This window comes from Eriocheir sinensis, chromosome 59, assembly GCF_024679095.1.
Source record: "Eriocheir sinensis breed Jianghai 21 chromosome 59, ASM2467909v1, whole genome shotgun sequence".
Classification (NCBI taxonomy): domain Eukaryota; kingdom Metazoa; phylum Arthropoda; class Malacostraca; order Decapoda; family Varunidae; genus Eriocheir; species Eriocheir sinensis.
In genome coordinates this window covers 11,102-30,000 of record NC_066567.1, presented here as the reverse complement: position 1 = coordinate 30,000, position 18,899 = coordinate 11,102, and the positions used below count along the sequence as shown (strand labels likewise).

The following is an 18,899-nucleotide window of genomic DNA, read 5'->3' as shown; positions in this document are numbered from 1 at the left end:
AATAGAGCATTCATAAAAACCTGATTGCTCCCTTTTTTAGCCTTTGAAAATAATTGATGTAGGAGGCGAAACCATCTGATAACACCCATAACATCACCCTTATCACGCAGGTTCGGCCCCTTGTAAATTGATGTTTCTCCGTTGGGCATAGTGCCGAGTTTATATAACGTACGTCGTAGTAAGGGAGTTTACGATGTTTTGTGGATTTAGGGGCTCTGTCGTGGCTCACAGGTCCCTGGCGTCTGTCATATATGAAATGATAGACGGATTGGTTAAGGCAGCAGGATTGAAAGCTTAGTTACTACATGCTATCACTGTGTTAAGCTGCATATCACACGCTTGTGACATTGTTTTGTAACCATGAGTCTTGTTGTTGTTATTATTATTATTATCATAATTAATATCTATTATTATTATTATTATTATTATTATTATTATTATTATTATTATTACTATACTCTTACTGCTACTGCCGCTGCTACTGCTACTACTACTACTACTACTACTACTACTACTACTACTGCTGCTGCTGCTGCTACCACTTCTACCGCTACTACTACTACTACTACTATTACTCCTTCTCCTACTCCCCTTCCTCCTCCTCCTCCTCCTACTACTACTACTACTACTACTACTTCTACCGGTATTACTACTACTATTACTCCTTCTCCTTCTCCTCCCCTTCATCCTCCTCCTCCTTCTCCTCCTACTACTACTACTACTACTACCATTACTACTACGAGATAGATAGATAGATAGGTTTAAGCAATCAGATAACACAGTAAGGTGGTTCATTAGGATCAAAGCCGCCTGTCTGTCCCTTTAATAGCGTGCGTGTGTGTTCGCAGGTGCGGCATCGAGTGACGGGTGACGTAATGGTCTTGAAGATGAACAAGCTAATCAGCAACCGACACAACATGCTCAGAGAAGTGGAGCTCATGAACAAACTGCACCACCCCAATATATTAAGGTGAGCTTCTTGACCTTTGACCCTTCCTCTTCTTTATGTACTATTAACAGACTGCACCACCCCAATATATTAAGGTGAGCTTCTTGACCTTTGACCCTTCCTCTTCTTTATGTACTATTAACAGACTGCACCACCCCAATATATTAAGGTGAGCTTCTTGACCTTTGACCCTTCCTCTTCTTTATGTACTATTAACAGTCTGCCCCACCCCAATATATTAAGGTGAGCTACTTGACCTTTGACCCTTCCTCTTCTTTATGTACTATTAACAGACTGCCCCACCCCATTATATTAAGGTGAGCTACTTGACCTTTGACCCTTCCTCTTCTTTATGTACTATTAACAGACTGCACCACCCCAATATATTAAGGTGAGCTTCTTGACCTTTGACCCTTCCTCTTCTTTATGTACTATTAACAGTCTGCACGACCCCAATACATTAAGGTGAGCTACTTGACCTTTGACCCTTCCTCTTCTTTATGTACTATTAACAGTCTGCCCCACCCCATTATATTAAGGTGAGCTTCTTGACCTTTGACCCTTCCTCTTCTTTATGTACTATTAACAGACTGCCCCACCCCAATATATTAAGGTGAGCTACTTGACCTTTGACCCTTCCTCTTCTTTATGTACTATTAACAGACTGCCCCACCCCAATATATTAAGGTGAGCTACTTGACCTTTGACCCTTCCTCTTCTTCATGTACTATTAACAGACTGCCTCACCCCAATACATTAAGGTGAGCTACTTGACCTTTGACCCTTCCTCTTCTTCATGTAATAACAGACTGACTCACCCGAATATATTAAGGTAAGATATTTGACCCTTGACCCTTCTTGAACAGACTGCCCCACCTGAATATATTAAGGTAAGATATTTGACCCTTCTTGAACAGACTCTTCTTCTTCTTCTTGAATTAACAGACTGTAACACCCAAATTATATTACCTTCTCTGACTCTCTCTCTCTCTCTCTCTCTCTCTCTCTCTCTCTCTCTCTCTCTCTCTCTCTCTCTCTCTCTCTCTCTCTCTCTCTCTCTCTCTCTCTCTCTCTCTCTCTCTTTTTTCCGTGTGTGTGTGTGTGTGTGTGTGTGTGTTACAATGACCCCTAAAATACCTATATACTGGCTTTTTTATTTTTTTTATTTATTTATTTTTTCAGTTACTTCGGAGTTTGCGTCAACGAGGGACAAGTCCACGCCCTAACAGAGGTAAGACTGTCACTTTTCAATCTTCTATTTGGCCTTGGGAAACAGTCGTAATGGGAGCCTTGGCCTGCCTCGCCAGCGGCCATAATAATAACAGTAATAATAATAATGGTTAATTTTCTCAGTACATCAACGGCGGCTCACTGGACTCGCTGATTGGTAACCGAGCGGTGGGTCTTCCCTGGGCGACGCGGGTATCTCTGGCACTGGACATCGCCCGTGGCATGGCATACCTACATTCACAGGGCGTTTTCCATAGAGATCTCACCTCTAAGGTACGCTCAGCTTCCAATACAGCCATGCTTGATGACAACTCTAGTGTAGCAGCTCTTTCCTATGTCTGTATTGTCCTGTCTTGTGTGTGTGTGTGTGTGTGTGTGTGTGTGTGTGTTTCAGAGAGATATTGTAAACACTGGATTGGAAAAAAAGTTTGAGGCAGGAAGGAACTGTTTATCAGCTATCCGAGACGAGCTGCGCCATGCAACCTTGAATTCTGGACTCCCTAACCCCAAGCCTCACTAATGCCTACTATATAGCCCTGTTCTTAAAGAGATGATAGTTGGAGCATTTCACATCCAGTTAGAGAGCTTGTGGTGTTGTGTCCAGGACCAGACTTGGGTTGTGTATTACCTGCTGTGTGTTGTTGTTTTCAGAATGTTTTGATCAAGCACACGTACGAGGGCGGGGAGCACAAGCTGACCGCCGTAATCGCTGACTTCGGATTGGCTGCGCCCATCCCGCACGAGCAGTAAGTTACACACTCTTAAACAGTTTTCGTGGGAGTTTTGGGCATTCCCTGGGGTAGTTGAATGACCCTGGTGGTAGTCTGACCCTTCCTCTGTGCCAAGGACAGTTTTCGTGGGAGTTTCGGGCATTCCCTGGTGTAGTTCAATGACCCTAGTGGTAGTCTGACCCTTCCTCTGTGCCAAGAACCTGAGAAAGCACTCATGAGAAATCCAATGATCATTTTTCCTTGATAGATGTGTGCGATTACGTCAGGTCGGCTCGCCCTTCTGGATGGCTCCAGAGGTCATCCGCGGGGACTGGTATGACCACCGCGTCGACGTCTTCAGCTTCGGAATCATTGTCTGCGAGATGATTGCAAGGTCAGTGCTGTTAAGACTCATAATGATGATAATAATAAGAGAGTGAGGAGATTGAGGGATGGTGAGCCACTAAGAAATGCTGTTGAAGGAGTGAGTACACGGCTGAGAGTGAGGAGATGGAGGGTTTAAGGTCTGCTGAAGGGGAGGGGGAGGGGGAGGCACTGAGAAGAGCTCCTGGGGTGTAAGTGCCAGCTACGTATACCTAGGACTTGAGGAACTGTTTTGAAGAGGATTTGGCAGCATTGACCATTTAACAGTTAGAAGCATACCATAGACTGTCTACCTCATAAGAGACTGGTAAAATCTCATGTCAAACAGCTTATGATGTAGAACAGGTCGGGAATCAGTGTCCTACAACTCCTTGGGTCATTACAGATGCGAGGCTGACCCAGATATCCTGCCAAGGACTCACAACTTTGGGGTCCATTACGTCGACTTTTACCAGATGTGCCAACAGGACTGCCCTGCTCAGTTCTTGGAGCTTGCTTTCATGTGCTGCCAGGTAATTCACCACGGCCTGATCACGTGTTGGACTCGTAATCGCCAGCAGGTACCCTCCCGACATGAGCAAGTGTGTGTGTGTGTATGTGTGTGTGTGTGTTGTCAAGTCAGGGTAATGCCACAGCAACTTTTTTTTTTATTATTGCTATAGGAAGGTCAAGTGTGTGTGTGTGTGTGTGTGTGTTGTCATGTCAAGGTAATTCCACAGCAACTGTTTTTTTTATTTATTATTATTGCTAGAAAGTTCAATGTGTGTGTGTGTGTGTGTGTGTGTGTGTGTGTGTGTGTAATATCAGGGCAGACAGAGAACCATTTGTAGAGATATAGGTTAAGTTAGGTTAGGTCCTTAGAAGCAAGATGTAGCAGACTTAACATCAGAGGAAGTGAGGCTGGGTGAAGCCTTTGAACTAATAATGGGTGATGGTGCTTATACATATAGGCATGGGCTTTGCAGTACCCTGATGCTCTCTTTGTCTTGGCAGATTGAACCAGCATCCCGTCCATCCTTTGAAGACATTACGTCCAAGCTGGAACATCTTCTCAGCCAACTCATCGCCCAGAATGCTTGCTTCAACGCTAGGAAACTCAAGGGTGTGTGTATTCACCTAGTATAGCTGTGACATACGGGAAGAGAGCTACGCTCGCGCTGTCCCATCTCCATATCTTCTCTTATCCAACTTTTCCTTAAAATCATGAATGTTTCTTGCACAAACCACCTCCTCCTCCAGTCCATTCCACAGCTCTATACTTCTGTTTGGGAAGCTAAACTTTTTCACATCTCGCCTACACGTGGTCGCCCTCAACTTCTTTCCATGTCCTCTCGTTTCTCTCTCGCTCCACACACACAGGTCCTCTCTGTCCAGATTCTCCAACCCGCTCGCCACCCTGTACACTGCTATCAGGTCTCCCCTCTCTCTTCTTCTCTCCAGGGTTGTGAGCCCCATGCTATTGAGTCTCTCCTCATAAGTCCGATCCCTAAGTTCCTGTACCATCTTAGTTGCCACTCTCTGTACTCTTTCCAGCTTTCTTATGTTCTTCTTTTCATGAGGAGACCAGACCACTGCTGCATACTCCAACCTTGCCCTTATCATTGTAACCATTATTTTCTTCATCATCTCTTCGTCCAAATACACAAATGCCGTCCTTATGTTCTTCAGCAAATTCATTGTTTGTCCTGTTATCCTGTTGTGTGTGTGTGTGTGTGTGTGCTGTGCTGTTTATAGGAGAAAGCACTAGACAGACATTTGAAGGACCATCCTCAAATGTCTAACCGTGTATAGTTTGTGAGGTAGTTGTAAATATTGACTCAGACGATGAACACAAGCAGCTGTAGAGTCACAATACTTGCAAGTAGTGTCTGGTAGTAACACAGAACTTTATTTCCCTCCACAGTTTTCCACAGACGCTCGCTCTCGGACGATACGTTCAAGCTGTTACGTAACCAGATGGGTGAGGCTGTGTACGTCCCCACCACACAGCACCACCACACCACCACTGTGTTCCCCGCCCTGCACTCCGCCTCTGTCACGCCGCAGGAAATCGTGGACAGCATGAGTGCTGCGGACCCTTACTTCCAGCCCTCCAGTGGAACCGTCAACCCCTTTGCACAGCTTAAACTCCCAGCCCGGTCCCAGCTGGCCCTGCAGGAAGGCGGCCGCTACTGCTACTCTCTGCCCAACTACCTGCACCTGCTGGAGGAGCCTGCCGTGCCAGAGCTGAAGCACATCCACACCTCAGACTCCTGCCTGTGTCACCTCGTCCATTGCCAGTGTCAGTCCAACCATAGAAACTGTTCTGGCAACCTTGACAATGCCAGGAAACAGTGCCAGTGTTTGAGTGTGAGGAAGTGCAAGGCAGAGAGAGTGGTGGATTGTAAGTGCAAGGCCACTCGATCATGCAGCGAGGTCGCTGGCTCGGTCTGGCCGGCTGAGGTGGATGTGTCCCCCGGCACTGTCCTCCGCTCGGAGCTAGGCAGCAGCGGCGAGGCCACCACTTCCGTGATTGCCGGGAACATGGTTGGCGGGCAGGTGCGGAGACGCGGCTCGGGTGAGAGTGGTTTTTTCAGTGTAGGGGACATAGAGCGCATGGGGACTCCCGACCTGTGTCTGTCCTACTCTGAGCTGAGCACGGCCTCACTCTTCTCCGCTGAGGACGAGGAGGCCGGCCACCAGTGCTTTGCGCAGAGGTCATCGTCCGTCGTCACTGATAGCTCGGAGGATTTATCTAGTCTAGGTTGCTGCCACGACCCCCAAAACTGTGACCTGGCCTCCTTGTGTGACATGGACAGGAGCAAACTCTCAGCCTGTGAAGTGGACACAGACATCCAGCAGATTGTGAACTTTTTTGAACAGAACATTGGGGAAACTGGCATGGAGAGGCCTCGACGGCAGTCCTCACGGCTCCAGCAGGGGCAGGGGAGTCTGGTGCCATTGTTGACCCATAAATTCAGCAACCTTCATGCTGGCCACAGGCTGCCCGGACCCTCCGGTGGGTACTCGTGCCAGACCCACCAGAATGGGAGTCTTCTGCCGTCAAATTCCTTCAACACCAAAGATTGCAATGTACCAAAAGTGTGCTGTCTGCCTTGCCTTCGCTCCGAGCGCCGTGACACCTTCAGAGTCAAAGACAGACCCAAAGTGTACATTACCGAGGGAACGGTCCGTGCAAAGCGTGACATATTCGAGGCGAAGTGAGGGAGTGAGTGAGTCAGTCATGTGATGTAATGTATTTTAGCCCTATAAAGAGTTAAGGCAGTTATATTTTGAACTACCATTGATATTTTATGCTCCTAGTCACAAGGTGTTTTGTGATAATGAACTAACAACAATAAGGCTTTCTGTTTCTTTGTCATGGCATGTGGAAATAAAAGAAGGATAAGTTGTGGACGAGGGAGGCAATATTTTCTTCATGCAAATACAAACCAACAAACAGACTTACATGACCTTCATTGGAAACATACCTGATCATTTTTTTATACAAGATAATTACAAGGGACTTAAGGTGGGATTCATGATTTATTTATTTATTTATTTACTTTTTTGGGAAGCAGTTCTAAGGCAAAAATATGACAAAAAAGCCTGCTAATCACTAATATCTCTCTCTCTCTCTCTCTCTCTCTCTCTCTCTCTCTCTCTCTCTCTCTCTCTCTCTCTCTCTCTCTCTCTCTCTCCCCATAATAACACAAACAGACCTCACTCTCCCCTCTTCTTTTTCTTCTTCTTCTTGAATTAACATACTGTAACACCCAAATTATATTACCTACTCTCTCTCTCTCTCTCTCTCTCTCTCTCTCTCTCTCTCTCTCTCTCTCTCTCTCTCTCTCTCTCTCTCTCTCTCTCTCTCTCTCTCTCTCTTGACCGTCACTTCCTTCAACTTAATATCAACTAGAGTAGAAATGCAACGTTTTGGAGTCTTCTGATTAATGTAAAATCACTTAGGTTTAAGGACAGACCACCAAGTCTGGACCATGGGGTCTGTGTGGTCTGATTTTCTATGTAAATCTCTCTCTCTCTCTCTCTCTCTCTCTCTCTCTCTCTCTCTCTCTCTCTCTCTCTCTCTCTCTCTCTCTCTCTCTCTCTCTCTCTCTCTCTCTCTCTCTCTCTCTCTCTCTCTCTCTCTCTCTCTCTCTCTCTCTCTCTCTACCATAATAACACAGGCATCACTCTCCCCTTATCATTGCTTCCCCCTCTCTCTCTCTCTCTCTCTCTCTCTCTCTCTCTCTCTCTCTCTCTCTCTCTCTCTCTCTCTCTCTCTCTCTCTCTCTCTCTCTCTCTCTCTCTCTCTCTCTCTCTCTCTTTCTCTCTTTAAAAAGAAGCTTGACCGTCACTTAATTCGATCCTTGAACTTAATATTAACTAGAGTTGAAATGCAACGTTTTGGAGCCATCTGATTAATGTACTCTATGTAAACCTATGTAATTCTCTCTCTCTCTCTCTCTCTCTCTCTCTCTCTCTCTCTCTCTCTCTCTCTCTCTCTCTCTCTCTCTCTCTCTCTCTCTCCCCTAGGAGGACAAATCAACAACAACAACAACAAATCTCTCTCTCTCTCTCTCTCTCTCTCTCTCTCTCTCTCTCTCTCTCTCTCTCTCTCTCTCTCTCTCTCTCTCTCCCCTAGGAGGACAAATCAACAACAACAACTCGATCTGTGTCACGTAGCTCTAACATATAGAATGATAACGTTAATAGCGACGCATGGAAGAAAATTCTGAAGAAATCTAGAGTCCTGGAGGATAGGAGGCCGTGGGGTATAAAAGGCAGTTGTAGCCTTGAGGGGGGATATAGATTCTCTCCAGCCCCAGCCGAGAGGAGACCTCTCCCAGCCTCTCCACTCACTAGCAAGAGTACGTAGCAAGGCCTCCACGAGCTACCATTAATTCGCTTCCCCCTCCACGCTGGTAAGTTCTCGTGAATCTGCAGTGAGTTGAATGTGGTAAACCTGTTTCTGTGTTTATTCCAATGGTGATGAATTAAGTGCATGACAGCCTGGCCGGCCATCACTGCATTCATAGCCATTGAAGCTGTCTTAAGAGTAAATATAGTAAAGATTATGAGTGTTTTATGTATATAGATCCACCATAAGACGTGACCAGTGACATGTCTTTTTAAATGGTTTCTTTTAACTTTACAGCTTCTGCCCTGAACCCGCGAGACCTTCCAGGCACGGCTCATCACACGCGCCGGTAAGTATATATAGCCTATACCATTGCTATATTTTCAAGTCTATCCGTCTTTCTGTCTGTCTACCTCTCTGTCTCTGTTTCTATCTCTCTCTGTCTGTGTTTCCGTCTGTCTCTTAATAATTTATGTGTGTGTGTGTGTGTGTGTGTGTGTGTGTGTGTCTACCTTTCTATTACTACCGCGCCTCTGGATATATATGCATGTATACGTATGTAGCTATATGTATGTATATGTGAATGTATCTATTTATATATCTATCTGATTGATTGATTGACAGTTTATTGTTGCAAGTAAACAACAAGAAGGGATAGGAGCATGCCATATCCCAACCCAACAACTAAGGATAGATAAGGAAGTAGCACCAGGAGAAGACACAATGGTAGGCCGGACAAGAGCTAAAAAAAAAAAAAAAAAAAAAAAAAAATGGCCTTGATTTAGTCAATAGCTATCTATATCTATCATAATATATCAATATATCTATCAAACCATTTATATTTATCTATCTATAGCCCCATATAGTGTGTATGTGTGTGTGTGTGTGTGTGTGTCTCTCTCTCTCTCTCTCTCTCTCTCTCTCTCTCTCTCTCTCTCTCTCTTGTGCTATATTGTTTCTCGCCTTGCCCCTCTTAATACAGAAAAATAAATAAAAACAGTATCAGTATTAGAGTGCTATATAGTTTTGTTTCTGGATAGTGAACATATCGAAGTTGTGAACAATGCGATTAAAAACTCTTTAGATATGTGTGTGCAGTCCCTTATAAATCAAACAATAAACCTATCAATTAAGGGGGCTCCCGTGGTCCCGTGGTAGAGTCTCCGCCTTGCGCTTCGGCGGGGTGCTAGCGCGTAAGTTCGAGACCTGCCAGGTGCCATGGGGGTGGATTGATGATTGATTGATAGTTTACAACAAAGGAGAAGGGGGGAGGAAAGGTGCATGGGCTCTTTCCCCGCCGTCTAGGTGGTTGCGCGGCATGCATCTCCTTCCTCCCTTGGGGTAGGGGTAGGGTAGGGGGGTATATCCCCAACGAAATACCAAAAAAAAAAAAAAAAAACAATCAATTTCTTTAGAGTAACAAAGGGACCCCGTGACGTCACATGTAAACAAACTCTAAAAATCCACATTCGCTCGGGAAGGGAGGCAGGGAAGGACCCGATACTCGCTGTGGTCCCATAGCCTAACTAGCCCCGTAAAACCCCCAAGAAGAAGAAGAAGAAGACCCCATACTCTATTTACGGACCCTATACTTACTGACTAGAATTCCGCCAATTATAACCGACGCAGCTGAGATAAGTATGCCTTTCGCCAGCGGGAAAGGAAGCCTCTCTCTTGCTATTGCTGTACAGATGACCCGTTGGAGAGTCAGGCCTTCGTATCGGCACACCCTGTAAAAATAAAACAACACAAGCAGTATCCATTACAAATCTTCCAATTCCCTATTTCTTGCACACCTCATCTTTTCCAGAAAACTCTTCATGGCTTTTATAATTCTATCATTTGCTTCATCACTCAGTCCCAGCAGCAGCAGCATCCATTCCCTCTCTGTCCTTGCAATCCTCCCATTCACATCCCAGCCCATCTCACTCAGTGCCACCTTCATCATCTCCGTCCTTTCTCTCCGGTACCTCCCACGCACCAGTATCACATGCACAACAGTTTCATCCACACCCCTGTCACACATCTGACACACTTTGCTGCGGGACTCAGACCACCTGTAATTTCTTGCATTCACATTCATACACTGCGCTCGAGCTTGAAAGAGATCACCACCACCCAGGCTTCCATCGTACCAGCTGACACACTGCGGGGCTTCTTTTTCCCTGTACCATTCCAAAGTACTCTTTTGCTCCATCACATGCTTCCACCTCCTCAGACCTTCACCTTTCACTGCACTGTCTATCTCTTTCTTCCACTTTCTCACATTCCATTCTAGACCTTCACTATTTCTGTCAGCCACCTTCCATTCAAAGAAACGCCTCCCTTCCTCTCTGCTCACCCACCTGACTCGCAGACCACTGTCACCAACCATTCTCATGCAGTTTTTAATCCATTTGCTCTCATGCACACTCCACAAGTAGACCTTCCGTGCCAATCTCGCGTCATCCATTCGTTCCAATCTGACTTTGTATCTAAGGGTAGCCTTCCTAAATCTTTCCCTAAAGGTACTCCACCCCATATCACCCCTCAATGCTTCCACTGCTGCATACTTTGGTGCATTCAAAGCTAACCTACCGATCCTATTTTGCCCTGCTTCCAATTTATCCATTTCCAACTCACTCCATGTAATCACCTCCATCCCATACATTACACTCGGCACAGCTACACTCTTCCACACCTCTCTCAGCACATCATACTTACATGCTCTCATTCTTGCCGCACTTCCCAGATGGCCCACCCATTGATTTACTAGGCTAATCTTCTCATTCTTTGTCCTTTCACATCCGCTCGGACTCATCCATACACCCAGGTACTTGTATGCATCTGTTTGCCCTAGCTCTGTGTCTCCTAGCCTCCAGGTCCTATTTCTCTCATCTTCTGCCCCATTCACAACCATTATCTGACTTTTCTCACTACTATATTTTACTCCAAAATCACTCTCATACTCATTCACCACATCTAATAGTTCCTGCAGTTCCTCCGCTGACTCACTCATGACTACCACGTCATCTGCATACAGAAGCATACTTACCCTGTCTTCTCCCACTTTTACTCCTGCATTCTTTCTCCTCATCCTGGCTGCCAACTCCTCAGTATACAGACTGAAGAGAGTTGGAGACAGGATGCAGCCCTGCCTAACACCTCTTTCACTCCTCACCCACTCTGTCTCTAATGCTCCTAACCTATACCTGGCTCTTGTATCCACATACATGCTCCTAATGATTCGCACTATCTTATCACTCAAACCTACTTTCTCCAGTACCTTGCACATCACCTCCCTATTCACTCTATCATACGCTTTCTCAATATCAAGAAACCCAAGATACAACAGACTTCCATTCTTCCTTTTCCTCTCTATCATCTCATTTACCACATACATATTGTCCTCTGCCCTCCTGTCTGTGCGAAAACCATTCTGCTCCTCACCCAGCACTCTCTCTCTTTCAATCCACTTACACAGCCTTTCATTCAACACAGCACAGAAAATCTTTCCCACCGTATTTGCCAGGGCTATCGGCCTATAATTCTTCAGCTCTTTCTTACTCTTATGTCCTCCCTTGTGTATCAGAGTCACTCTGCATTCGTTCCATTCCCGAGGCACTCCCTCATTCTCCCATACACAGTTGAACAGCTCAGTCATCCTGTCTATCACCACCTCACCTCCATTCTTATACAACTCATACGGGATCTCATCCAGCCCTGCTGCCTTGCAATTCTTCTGCTTCTTCAAACATACCTCGACTTCCTCTCTGCTAACTCTGCCTCAATGTTTTCATGTCTCTCTTTCCTCAGTCTCCTACAAACCTTATTCAGCCTCTTTCGCTCCTTCCTAGCATCCCTGATCTCCCCATTCCACCATGGCTTGTACTTTCTCTTCCTTCCATTCGTACTCACATACCCAATCCGTCGAGTTGCGGCTCTCCTTACATTTCCTACAAACTCACTATTGGCTCCATCCACGTCATGCACACTTCCATTTATCCAGTCTAACTCCCTCAAGTCTACCTGGACTATCGTTCGGCGGCAAGTTCCATTACTATTTCATCCTCAGCGCTGGCGAGGCTTAGCCCGGCGAAGCGTTCATTCCGTCTAATGGTACCAAATATCGGATCACCCGGAGAACTCCAGTGCCAGGCCTGGCAAAAGGTTTTTAAAGTACGGCCCTAAGTATCTGGGCATTGGGGTGAATATAAGGGTATGAAGAGAGCATGGAAGAATTAGTAATAGCTTGTGCATGGGTAGTGAGAATGTAAGAAGATAACAAAAGGTAACCTGGGCATGCATGGGGGTGAATGGGTATCAGGGCATGGGGTGGATAGGTATCTGGGTATGAGGGTGAATATAAGGGTATGAGGAGAGCGTGGAAGAGTTAGTAATAGCTTGTTCATGGGTAGCTGAGAGTGTAAGGTATCTGGGCATGGTGATGAATGGGTATCAGGGCATGGGGTGGATAGGTATCAGGGTATGTGGTTGAATATAAGGGTATGAGGAGAGTGTGGAAGAGTTAGTAATAGCTTGTTCATGGGTAGCTGAGAGTGTATGGTATCTGGGCATGGGGGTGAATGGGTATCAGGGCATGGGGTGCATAGGTATCAGGGTATGTGGTTGGATAAGGACGGGTATGAGGAAGTTACCCATGAAGGAATACGCAGATCAAAGCAGTGGGTAGGTTTTCTTTTTTTCTTTTAATTCTTCTCCATCCTTTTCTTCTCCCTCCATTTCTTTCTCCTCATTTTTTTAAATATTTTTTTACCTTATGTCTGGTTTTCTTTCTTTTTTCTCCCTTTTCATTCTTCATCCTTTTCTTGTTCCTTCTTTTCTTTCTCTTCTCCATTTTTTTCTATTTTTTTTTTACTTATTTCTGGTTTTCTTTCTTTTTTCATCCTTTTGTTGTACCTCTGTTTTTTTCTCTTCTTCCTCTATACATGTGTTCAGGTATACATTATAACATGGCCTATTTTTCTTGGGGTCCAATATGTCCTTTTCCTGACAAGTTTTCCATCTTTTTTCCGGTTGAATCCCGTGGCAGCCTCACCAAAACATAATGCTGTTTACCACCGATGCCGGGGAGCCGATGAAATTTGTAATAGATGGAGTTGAGCTGTTGATGGAGCTCCAGGAATTGATTAAGGTTAGTATCCAGTCCCCCTTAGGTTTACTCACCTATTTTATTATTATTATTATTATTATTATTATTATTATTATTATTATTATTATTATTATTATTATTATTATTTTTACATCTTCACCTGTAGCGCTGATAGGCTATCTTCAGGGGGCTGGTGGTCGGCCTAAGCCTGTCATGGCCTAATTTTTATAGTGACGCCATTTGTGCTTGGGTCATGCTGCCCCACAGAACTCATTCTTGATTCACTTGGACAGTTTCTTCTGCCCGCCACAACTCGCCACTGATTTGTGGCGACCACAAAAAAGTGTCCTGTGTGCATGCACCCATAGAGATGTGTGTTCTATTTTGACCATTAATTTGTGGCGGCCACTGACCACTAAAAAGTGGCTCGTGTGAATCCAGCCTTAGGCCACTCGGTTTACTTGCCAGCCCACCAGTTACATAGTCAGATCAACGCGGTAGATGCGGGGATCATGTTTCTTAACCCAGTAGCAGCGGGGATCATGTTTCTTAACCTGGCAGCGTCGGCGGACCCATTTTTGGGCTCCTGCGAGTCGGTCCGCTGAAACGGCGGACCCTGTATGGGGTTCCGCTCAAAACGCCTAATTCGAGCTAATTGTAGGCGGTGGCGGCATAGAGCAACCCACCATGCATGCCCTGGGTCATTGTGGTGGGTGATTGATCTTGAGGTGGGCTTATTTGTCATAGATGGTGCTGTAAGGTCATGGCAGACTGAATTAGCTATCCATATAGTAATCACTTGTCAAATTCTCTAAAGTAGACAACAAGCGACTTTCGGCTAGATGCCACGTGTCACGAGACTGTTTATTTTGTAACAAACACCACCCAAAAATGGAGTTTGAGTATAAATAAATATTTTTAATGGCTTTATGGTTACGAGTGGAGTACTCTGATATACGTTCCATGCTCTTTTCTTAGTCTCAAAATGCAGTGTAATGGTGCCGTTTCTCGGCCACTTCTCGGCTTTCCCATAGCCGAAGCCCACGGGTTAATGGTCCCTCCAAGCAAGAAAAATGAGAGAAAAATCACCCTTCACACAAACCATTTCATAATATATATCAAAGCATTTGTGATCAGATTATGTATCATCTATTTTGGAGGGTTTATATCATGGCACAAACTTGGCCCGTCGTTGCTACACGGTAAAGCCACAAATTTGGCCCGTTGCTGCTACCAGGTTAAAGGCTCCTCTTAGCGAATCAATGAGAAAAAATCATCACCCATTACATTACTGTCCAAATCCCTTACGCACGAGTTAACCAGCATCTTCACTCTTTCATCCCTTATGCAAGTAAACTCTGTAACAATCTTCCTTTATCTGTATTTCCCGACTTGAATTCTTTTAAGAGGAGTGTATCAGGTCACCTCTCCTCCCGAAATTGACCTATCTTTCGGTCATTCCTCTTGAACTTTTTGTGGGAGCAGTGAATAGCGGTCTTTTTTTGCGGGATTCATTATTCAAGTTAAAAATTTGTCCTGTCACTGGTACTAGGTCAAATGGTGGCATGTGGAGGCAGTCAGGGTCAAGAGTCAAGCACATCAATGGGTTAACTGTTGCTTGTGTTTCAGTTGCATGGGGGTCAGGTTGTCCTGGAGCCGGGGCCAGATACAATCATCCTAGTGGACGAGGGACGGGAGCACCCCAGGCTGACAGCTCAGGGCCTCCTAGCATTCAGGAGCGCCTCCATCTACGACTGCATCAGGATGAGGTCGCTTCTGTTCCTGGATGCCCACCGGTAAAGCTTTGTCGATGTTTTTTAATTCTTTCTTTATTTTTACCTTATTTCTACTTTTTCTTTCTTCCTTCTTTCTCTTCTTCAGTCTTTATTCAGTTCTTTTTTCTTTCTTTTTATTCTTCTTCATTACTTCTTTCTTTTGTTGTAGAGTAAACCCTCGATATAATGGATTTTGGATATAACGGACAAGATCAGAGGGTTAGAAATCCACAGGGACAGGCTGAGAAAAGTTTTTGAACCAACAGCCCCAGTAACTACAACGGCGTCTGCTAGGCACCTCCTTCGGTTACTGAGGTAGTCCTTTCAGCCCACCTGATGTAATATTTTCTGGATCCTTGTGGTTTCCTCTCAAATGAAGAATGTATTTACACCACAATAAAGTCTTATGCATCAATCCAGGACATGAATGTTATGGAAAATACCCAAGCATTTGTCAGTGTCGGTACTGACACAGCTTAGGGGTTCACCTGTTACGCAGGTTAGGTTATAGTCTTCCAAATATGTTGAGAGACCGGTCTGGCGGGGAAGTCCCCTGGTGCGCAATCTTTCAGTGATTTAATGATTTTCGACAGAAACAGTTAGCAGATTATTTCACAACACACCGAAAACTACCAAAACAAAAAATAAAAAATAACAACAAAAAAATGTTCCCAGTGTAAGATATGCGAATTTGTAAAATTTAACCCACCATATGGACCCCCGCAGTGTCACGTTGGGGGACTACACCAGGGGCACAGCCAGGGAGCAAATATATTTAATGTAAGCTAGCACTCACTCCTTGAACCATCAACCTCAGCATTCTGCAATCACTTGCTCTCAGTACCTCTATCAATTTTCTAGTTAGAGCCCTACTAGTACAGGCCACCACTTAGAACCTTCCACTCCCCCAGGCCACCACTAATTACCTTCCACTCCCCCAGGGCTGGCTCTCCTCAGGCCAGCCCAAGTGCCACCCGAGGAGGAGCTGAGGGTGCTGCTGCCTCGCCCAGAGGTGAACCATCCCCTGCATCCCCTCAGCCAGGCCCCAGTGGGTACCTGGAGGGAAACCACAGCCCCAGGAGGTGAGTGAGGGTGTGGGAGGCCAGGTGTGAGGCGGGAGGCTGGGTGTCTGTTGGTTGTGGCTGCATTCACTATTCATTGGACACATGACCTTCCTTCCTTGAGTTTCATTTCTACGTATTAACTGGTGTCCTCCTGTCCGTCCGCAGGAGTGGGAAGTCCTCTCCGTACACTACGGAGGAGGACCTCGTAATACTAAATTACATACTTAAAACTGGCTGTGAGGGCATCACCGGTACTGTCTACTGGAAGGACATGCACAAGGCCGTTAAGATAAGTAAGTGTTTATTGAAGAGGAAAATCAGATATTTTTACATTGATTTACATAGATATTCCCACCACACAGACCCTATGGTTCAGACTAGGTGATCTGTCCTCTAATGGGAGGTTGTTTTTAAAGGAATCAGTCATGTTGCACTGGGCAGGAACTTATTCCATTCCAGGAGGATGAAGAGTGATCATTAAAAGAGAAAGATTAACCAGGGAAACAAGTCACTGAAAATGATAGCAGAGTAGAGTGTCAGCAGGAAAGAGAACACAAAGTAGAAGACTAGACAGACAAGGCTGCTAACGTCTACCCTAACAGACTTAAGCCACACCTTCTCTTCCTTTGCAGGGTCCTGGCAGGCACTCAGAGAGAGATTTTTTAAGAGAATCAGTCCCAACCTCAGCAAATACGAGTATGTCAAGGATGGAATTCCAGCCGAAAAACTAAAGAAGATTGGAAAACTTGTCCAGCCAGAAAAAAGTAAAGTGTATTTTAACCTTAAGAGTTTACCAGCATCTTCACAGCCTTCCTTCGTCTGCATTTCCTCCTGCCTATGACTTGACCTCCTTCAAGAAGAGTGTATCAAGACACCTCTCCACCTGAAATTGACCTCTCTTTTGGCTACTCTTTACTTTTGTCTATTATGGAAGTGGTGAGTAGGCTCTTCACTCTTTTTGTTGCCCTTGAGCCATTTCTTTTGTTGTAAAAAAAAAAAAAAAAAAAAAAAAACCTGTGGGCATATTTCCAAACATTTGAGAGCAGCCCAGCACACATATTTGACAAGGCTTTCAGTGGGAGGTGCAAGCATTTTCAGGTGTAGCTTTATGACCCTTCTGGTAGGCTCACCCTTCCTCTGCACCAAGAACCAAAATCTGGCCTTTGTAAATGTGATGGTTGGAGTGAAAGTGTCTGGGTAAGGGAATGAGATGGGAAGGGAATGCAGTTCTTCCTCCTCTTCCTTACCCCCCCCCCCTCTCCTTTGCAGGCCCAAGGAAGCAAAGAGTAAACTTCACAGAGAGAGAGGACAAAATCATCCTCAGCTACATTGCCAGACATGAGCGATATGCTGAGGTGAGTGCCAGGGCTTGGGGGGTCATGAGGGAGGTGATGTGCTGAGGTGAGTGCCGGGGCTGGGGGGGTCATGAGGGAGGTGATATGCTGAGGTGAGTGCCAGGGCTTGGGGGGTCATGAGGGAGGTGGGTGCCAGGGCTGGTGGGGTCATGAGGGAGGTGGTCTTGATGTTAACACATGGCTGGTGAGACCACACCTCACACCTCTTGCAGCACACACCACTGTTGGTCACTTCCTTGCCACACACGCCACAGTCGTCCCCACCCATCTCTTCAGTAGCTATTGGACTGCTCTCACTCACGTCTGCTCTCTCTTCTCTCTCTCGTTGGCATGGCGGGATCTGGGTCTGGGGGGAGGGCATTCATGATTGGCATGGCAGGGACACTGGAGGAAGTTCTCATAAATTCGCCTAGAGGGGCCTTTAAGAAACAGGATCCCCGCAGCTACCGGGTTAATATTCTGAAAAATTCTTCCCTACCCTTTCTTCCACTCTAGGTAGAATATGTTTTAATCTTTGCTTATCCTGCAGGTCACTGGAAAGCGGCTGTGGGATGACATGCACAAGGACTGTGAGGGACTACAGAACCACCCCTCCCACAGCCTTCGGAACCGATATTTTAAGTCCATTTTGCCTCGCATAGAAAAATATGGCCTGCTGGTGGAGGTGTTGGCAGAGTTCAAGAAGTAGGGTAAGCCCTGTGTGTGTGTGTGTGTGTGTGTGTGTGTGTGTGTGTGTGTGTGTGTGTGTGTCATGGGTGGGTCTGTTTCTCTCTGTCCTGTTTTTTTATATTATTATTAATTTATTATTATAGCATTTTTGTACTTTTCCGTTTATAATCTGGGGGCATTTTCTGTGAGGCCAGGCACATGGGTAACAGGAGTGGCTGTCAGGAAGGGAAGGGAAGGGAAGGTTAGGATGTCAGGAATGGGAAAGGAAGAGTAGGGATGAAGTGGCCCAGGTTAGGGTTGTCTTACCACACTGATGAGGCTGGTACTAATGCCTCATTCTTCTTTCCAGGTGGGAGATACAACTAAAGCCTGTTGGGTGTTGCCGGCATCGGACCACTGTGTGTGTGTGTGTGTGTGTGTGTGTGTGTGTGTGTGTGTGTGTGTGTGTGTGTGTGTGTGTGTGTGTGTGTGTGTGTGTGTGTGTGTGTGTGTGTGTGTGTGTGTGTCTCTCTCTCTCTCTCTCTCTCTCTCTCTCTCTCTCTCTCTCTCTCTCTCTCTCTCTCTCTCTCTCTCTCTCTCTCTCTCTCTCTCTCTCTCTCTCTCTCTCTCTCTCTCTCTCTCTCTCTCTCTCTCTCTCTCTCTCTCTCTCTCTCTCTCTCTCTCTCTCTCTCTCTCTCTATCGCACTCTATCTCTGTCGTCTCTCACACAGTGTCCCACTGTCTCTCTCTCTCTCTCTCTCTCTCTCTCTCTCTCCTCTCTCTCTCTCTCTCTCTCTCTCTCTCTCTCTCTCTCTCTCTCTCTCTCTCTCTCTCTCTCTCTCTCTCTCTCTC

The 18,899-nt window shown here is 45.7% G+C and overlaps 2 protein-coding genes and 1 long non-coding RNA gene across 16 annotated transcripts in view; 2 read left to right on the top strand and 1 right to left on the bottom strand.

Moving 5' to 3' along the window:
* Positions 1-6,716, top strand: part of LOC126985203 (serine/threonine-protein kinase PLK2-like) — a 12,132-nt gene extending 5,416 nt beyond the window's left edge. The window contains exons 2-9 of one of the 7 annotated variants that reach the window (XM_050839762.1): positions 849-970; positions 2,132-2,180; positions 2,303-2,452; positions 2,831-2,925; positions 3,158-3,283; positions 3,659-3,785; positions 4,267-4,375; positions 5,177-6,716. In XM_050839762.1, the coding sequence (XP_050695719.1) occupies positions 849-970; positions 2,132-2,180; positions 2,303-2,452; positions 2,831-2,925; positions 3,158-3,283; positions 3,659-3,785; positions 4,267-4,375; positions 5,177-6,477 (2,079 nt within the window). In that variant the 3' untranslated portion in view covers positions 6,478-6,716. Of the gene's footprint in view, positions 1-848; positions 971-1,018; positions 1,045-1,092; positions 1,119-1,177; positions 1,193-1,303; positions 1,341-1,543; positions 1,563-1,621; positions 1,637-2,131; positions 2,181-2,302; positions 2,453-2,830; positions 2,926-3,157; positions 3,284-3,658; positions 3,786-4,266; positions 4,376-5,176 lie in introns of those variants that run through there. The other 6 variants (XM_050839765.1, XM_050839764.1, XM_050839769.1 and 3 more) reach the window with 6 other exon arrangements.
* On the bottom strand, positions 917-2,105 carry LOC126985206 (uncharacterized). 5 transcript variants are annotated; one of them, XR_007738376.1, is made up of 3 exons: positions 1,725-2,105; positions 1,503-1,650; positions 917-1,058 (listed from the first exon to the last, which is right to left on the bottom strand). It is a non-coding gene; the product is annotated as an uncharacterized LOC126985206 (long non-coding RNA). The 5 variants fall into 5 exon arrangements; XR_007738374.1 differs by having other exon boundaries at positions 1,027-1,132; XR_007738372.1 differs by lacking the exon at positions 917-1,058 and adding an exon at positions 1,134-1,206 and having other exon boundaries at positions 1,725-2,104.
* A 1,227-nt stretch (positions 6,717-7,943) lies between the features above and the next one.
* LOC126985202 (uncharacterized) lies at positions 7,944-18,646 on the top strand. 4 transcript variants are annotated; one of them, XM_050839761.1, is made up of 10 exons: positions 7,944-8,177; positions 8,411-8,462; positions 13,146-13,247; positions 14,835-15,001; positions 15,922-16,062; positions 16,210-16,337; positions 16,677-16,808; positions 17,314-17,399; positions 17,929-18,088; positions 18,418-18,646. In XM_050839761.1, the coding sequence occupies exons 3-9, from the start codon at positions 13,161-13,163 to the stop codon at positions 18,085-18,087; spliced, it is 900 nt and encodes a 299-aa protein (XP_050695718.1). In that variant the 5' UTR covers positions 7,944-8,177; positions 8,411-8,462; positions 13,146-13,160; the 3' UTR covers position 18,088; positions 18,418-18,646. The 4 variants fall into 4 exon arrangements, 3 of the variants coding, with proteins under 3 accessions (XP_050695718.1, XP_050695716.1, XP_050695717.1); XM_050839759.1 differs by lacking the exons at positions 7,944-8,177; positions 8,411-8,462 and adding an exon at positions 12,130-12,271; XR_007738371.1 differs by lacking the exons at positions 7,944-8,177; positions 8,411-8,462; positions 18,418-18,646 and adding an exon at positions 12,130-12,271 and having other exon boundaries at positions 16,677-16,980; positions 17,929-17,990.
* The last annotated feature ends 253 nt before the right edge of the window (positions 18,647-18,899 follow it).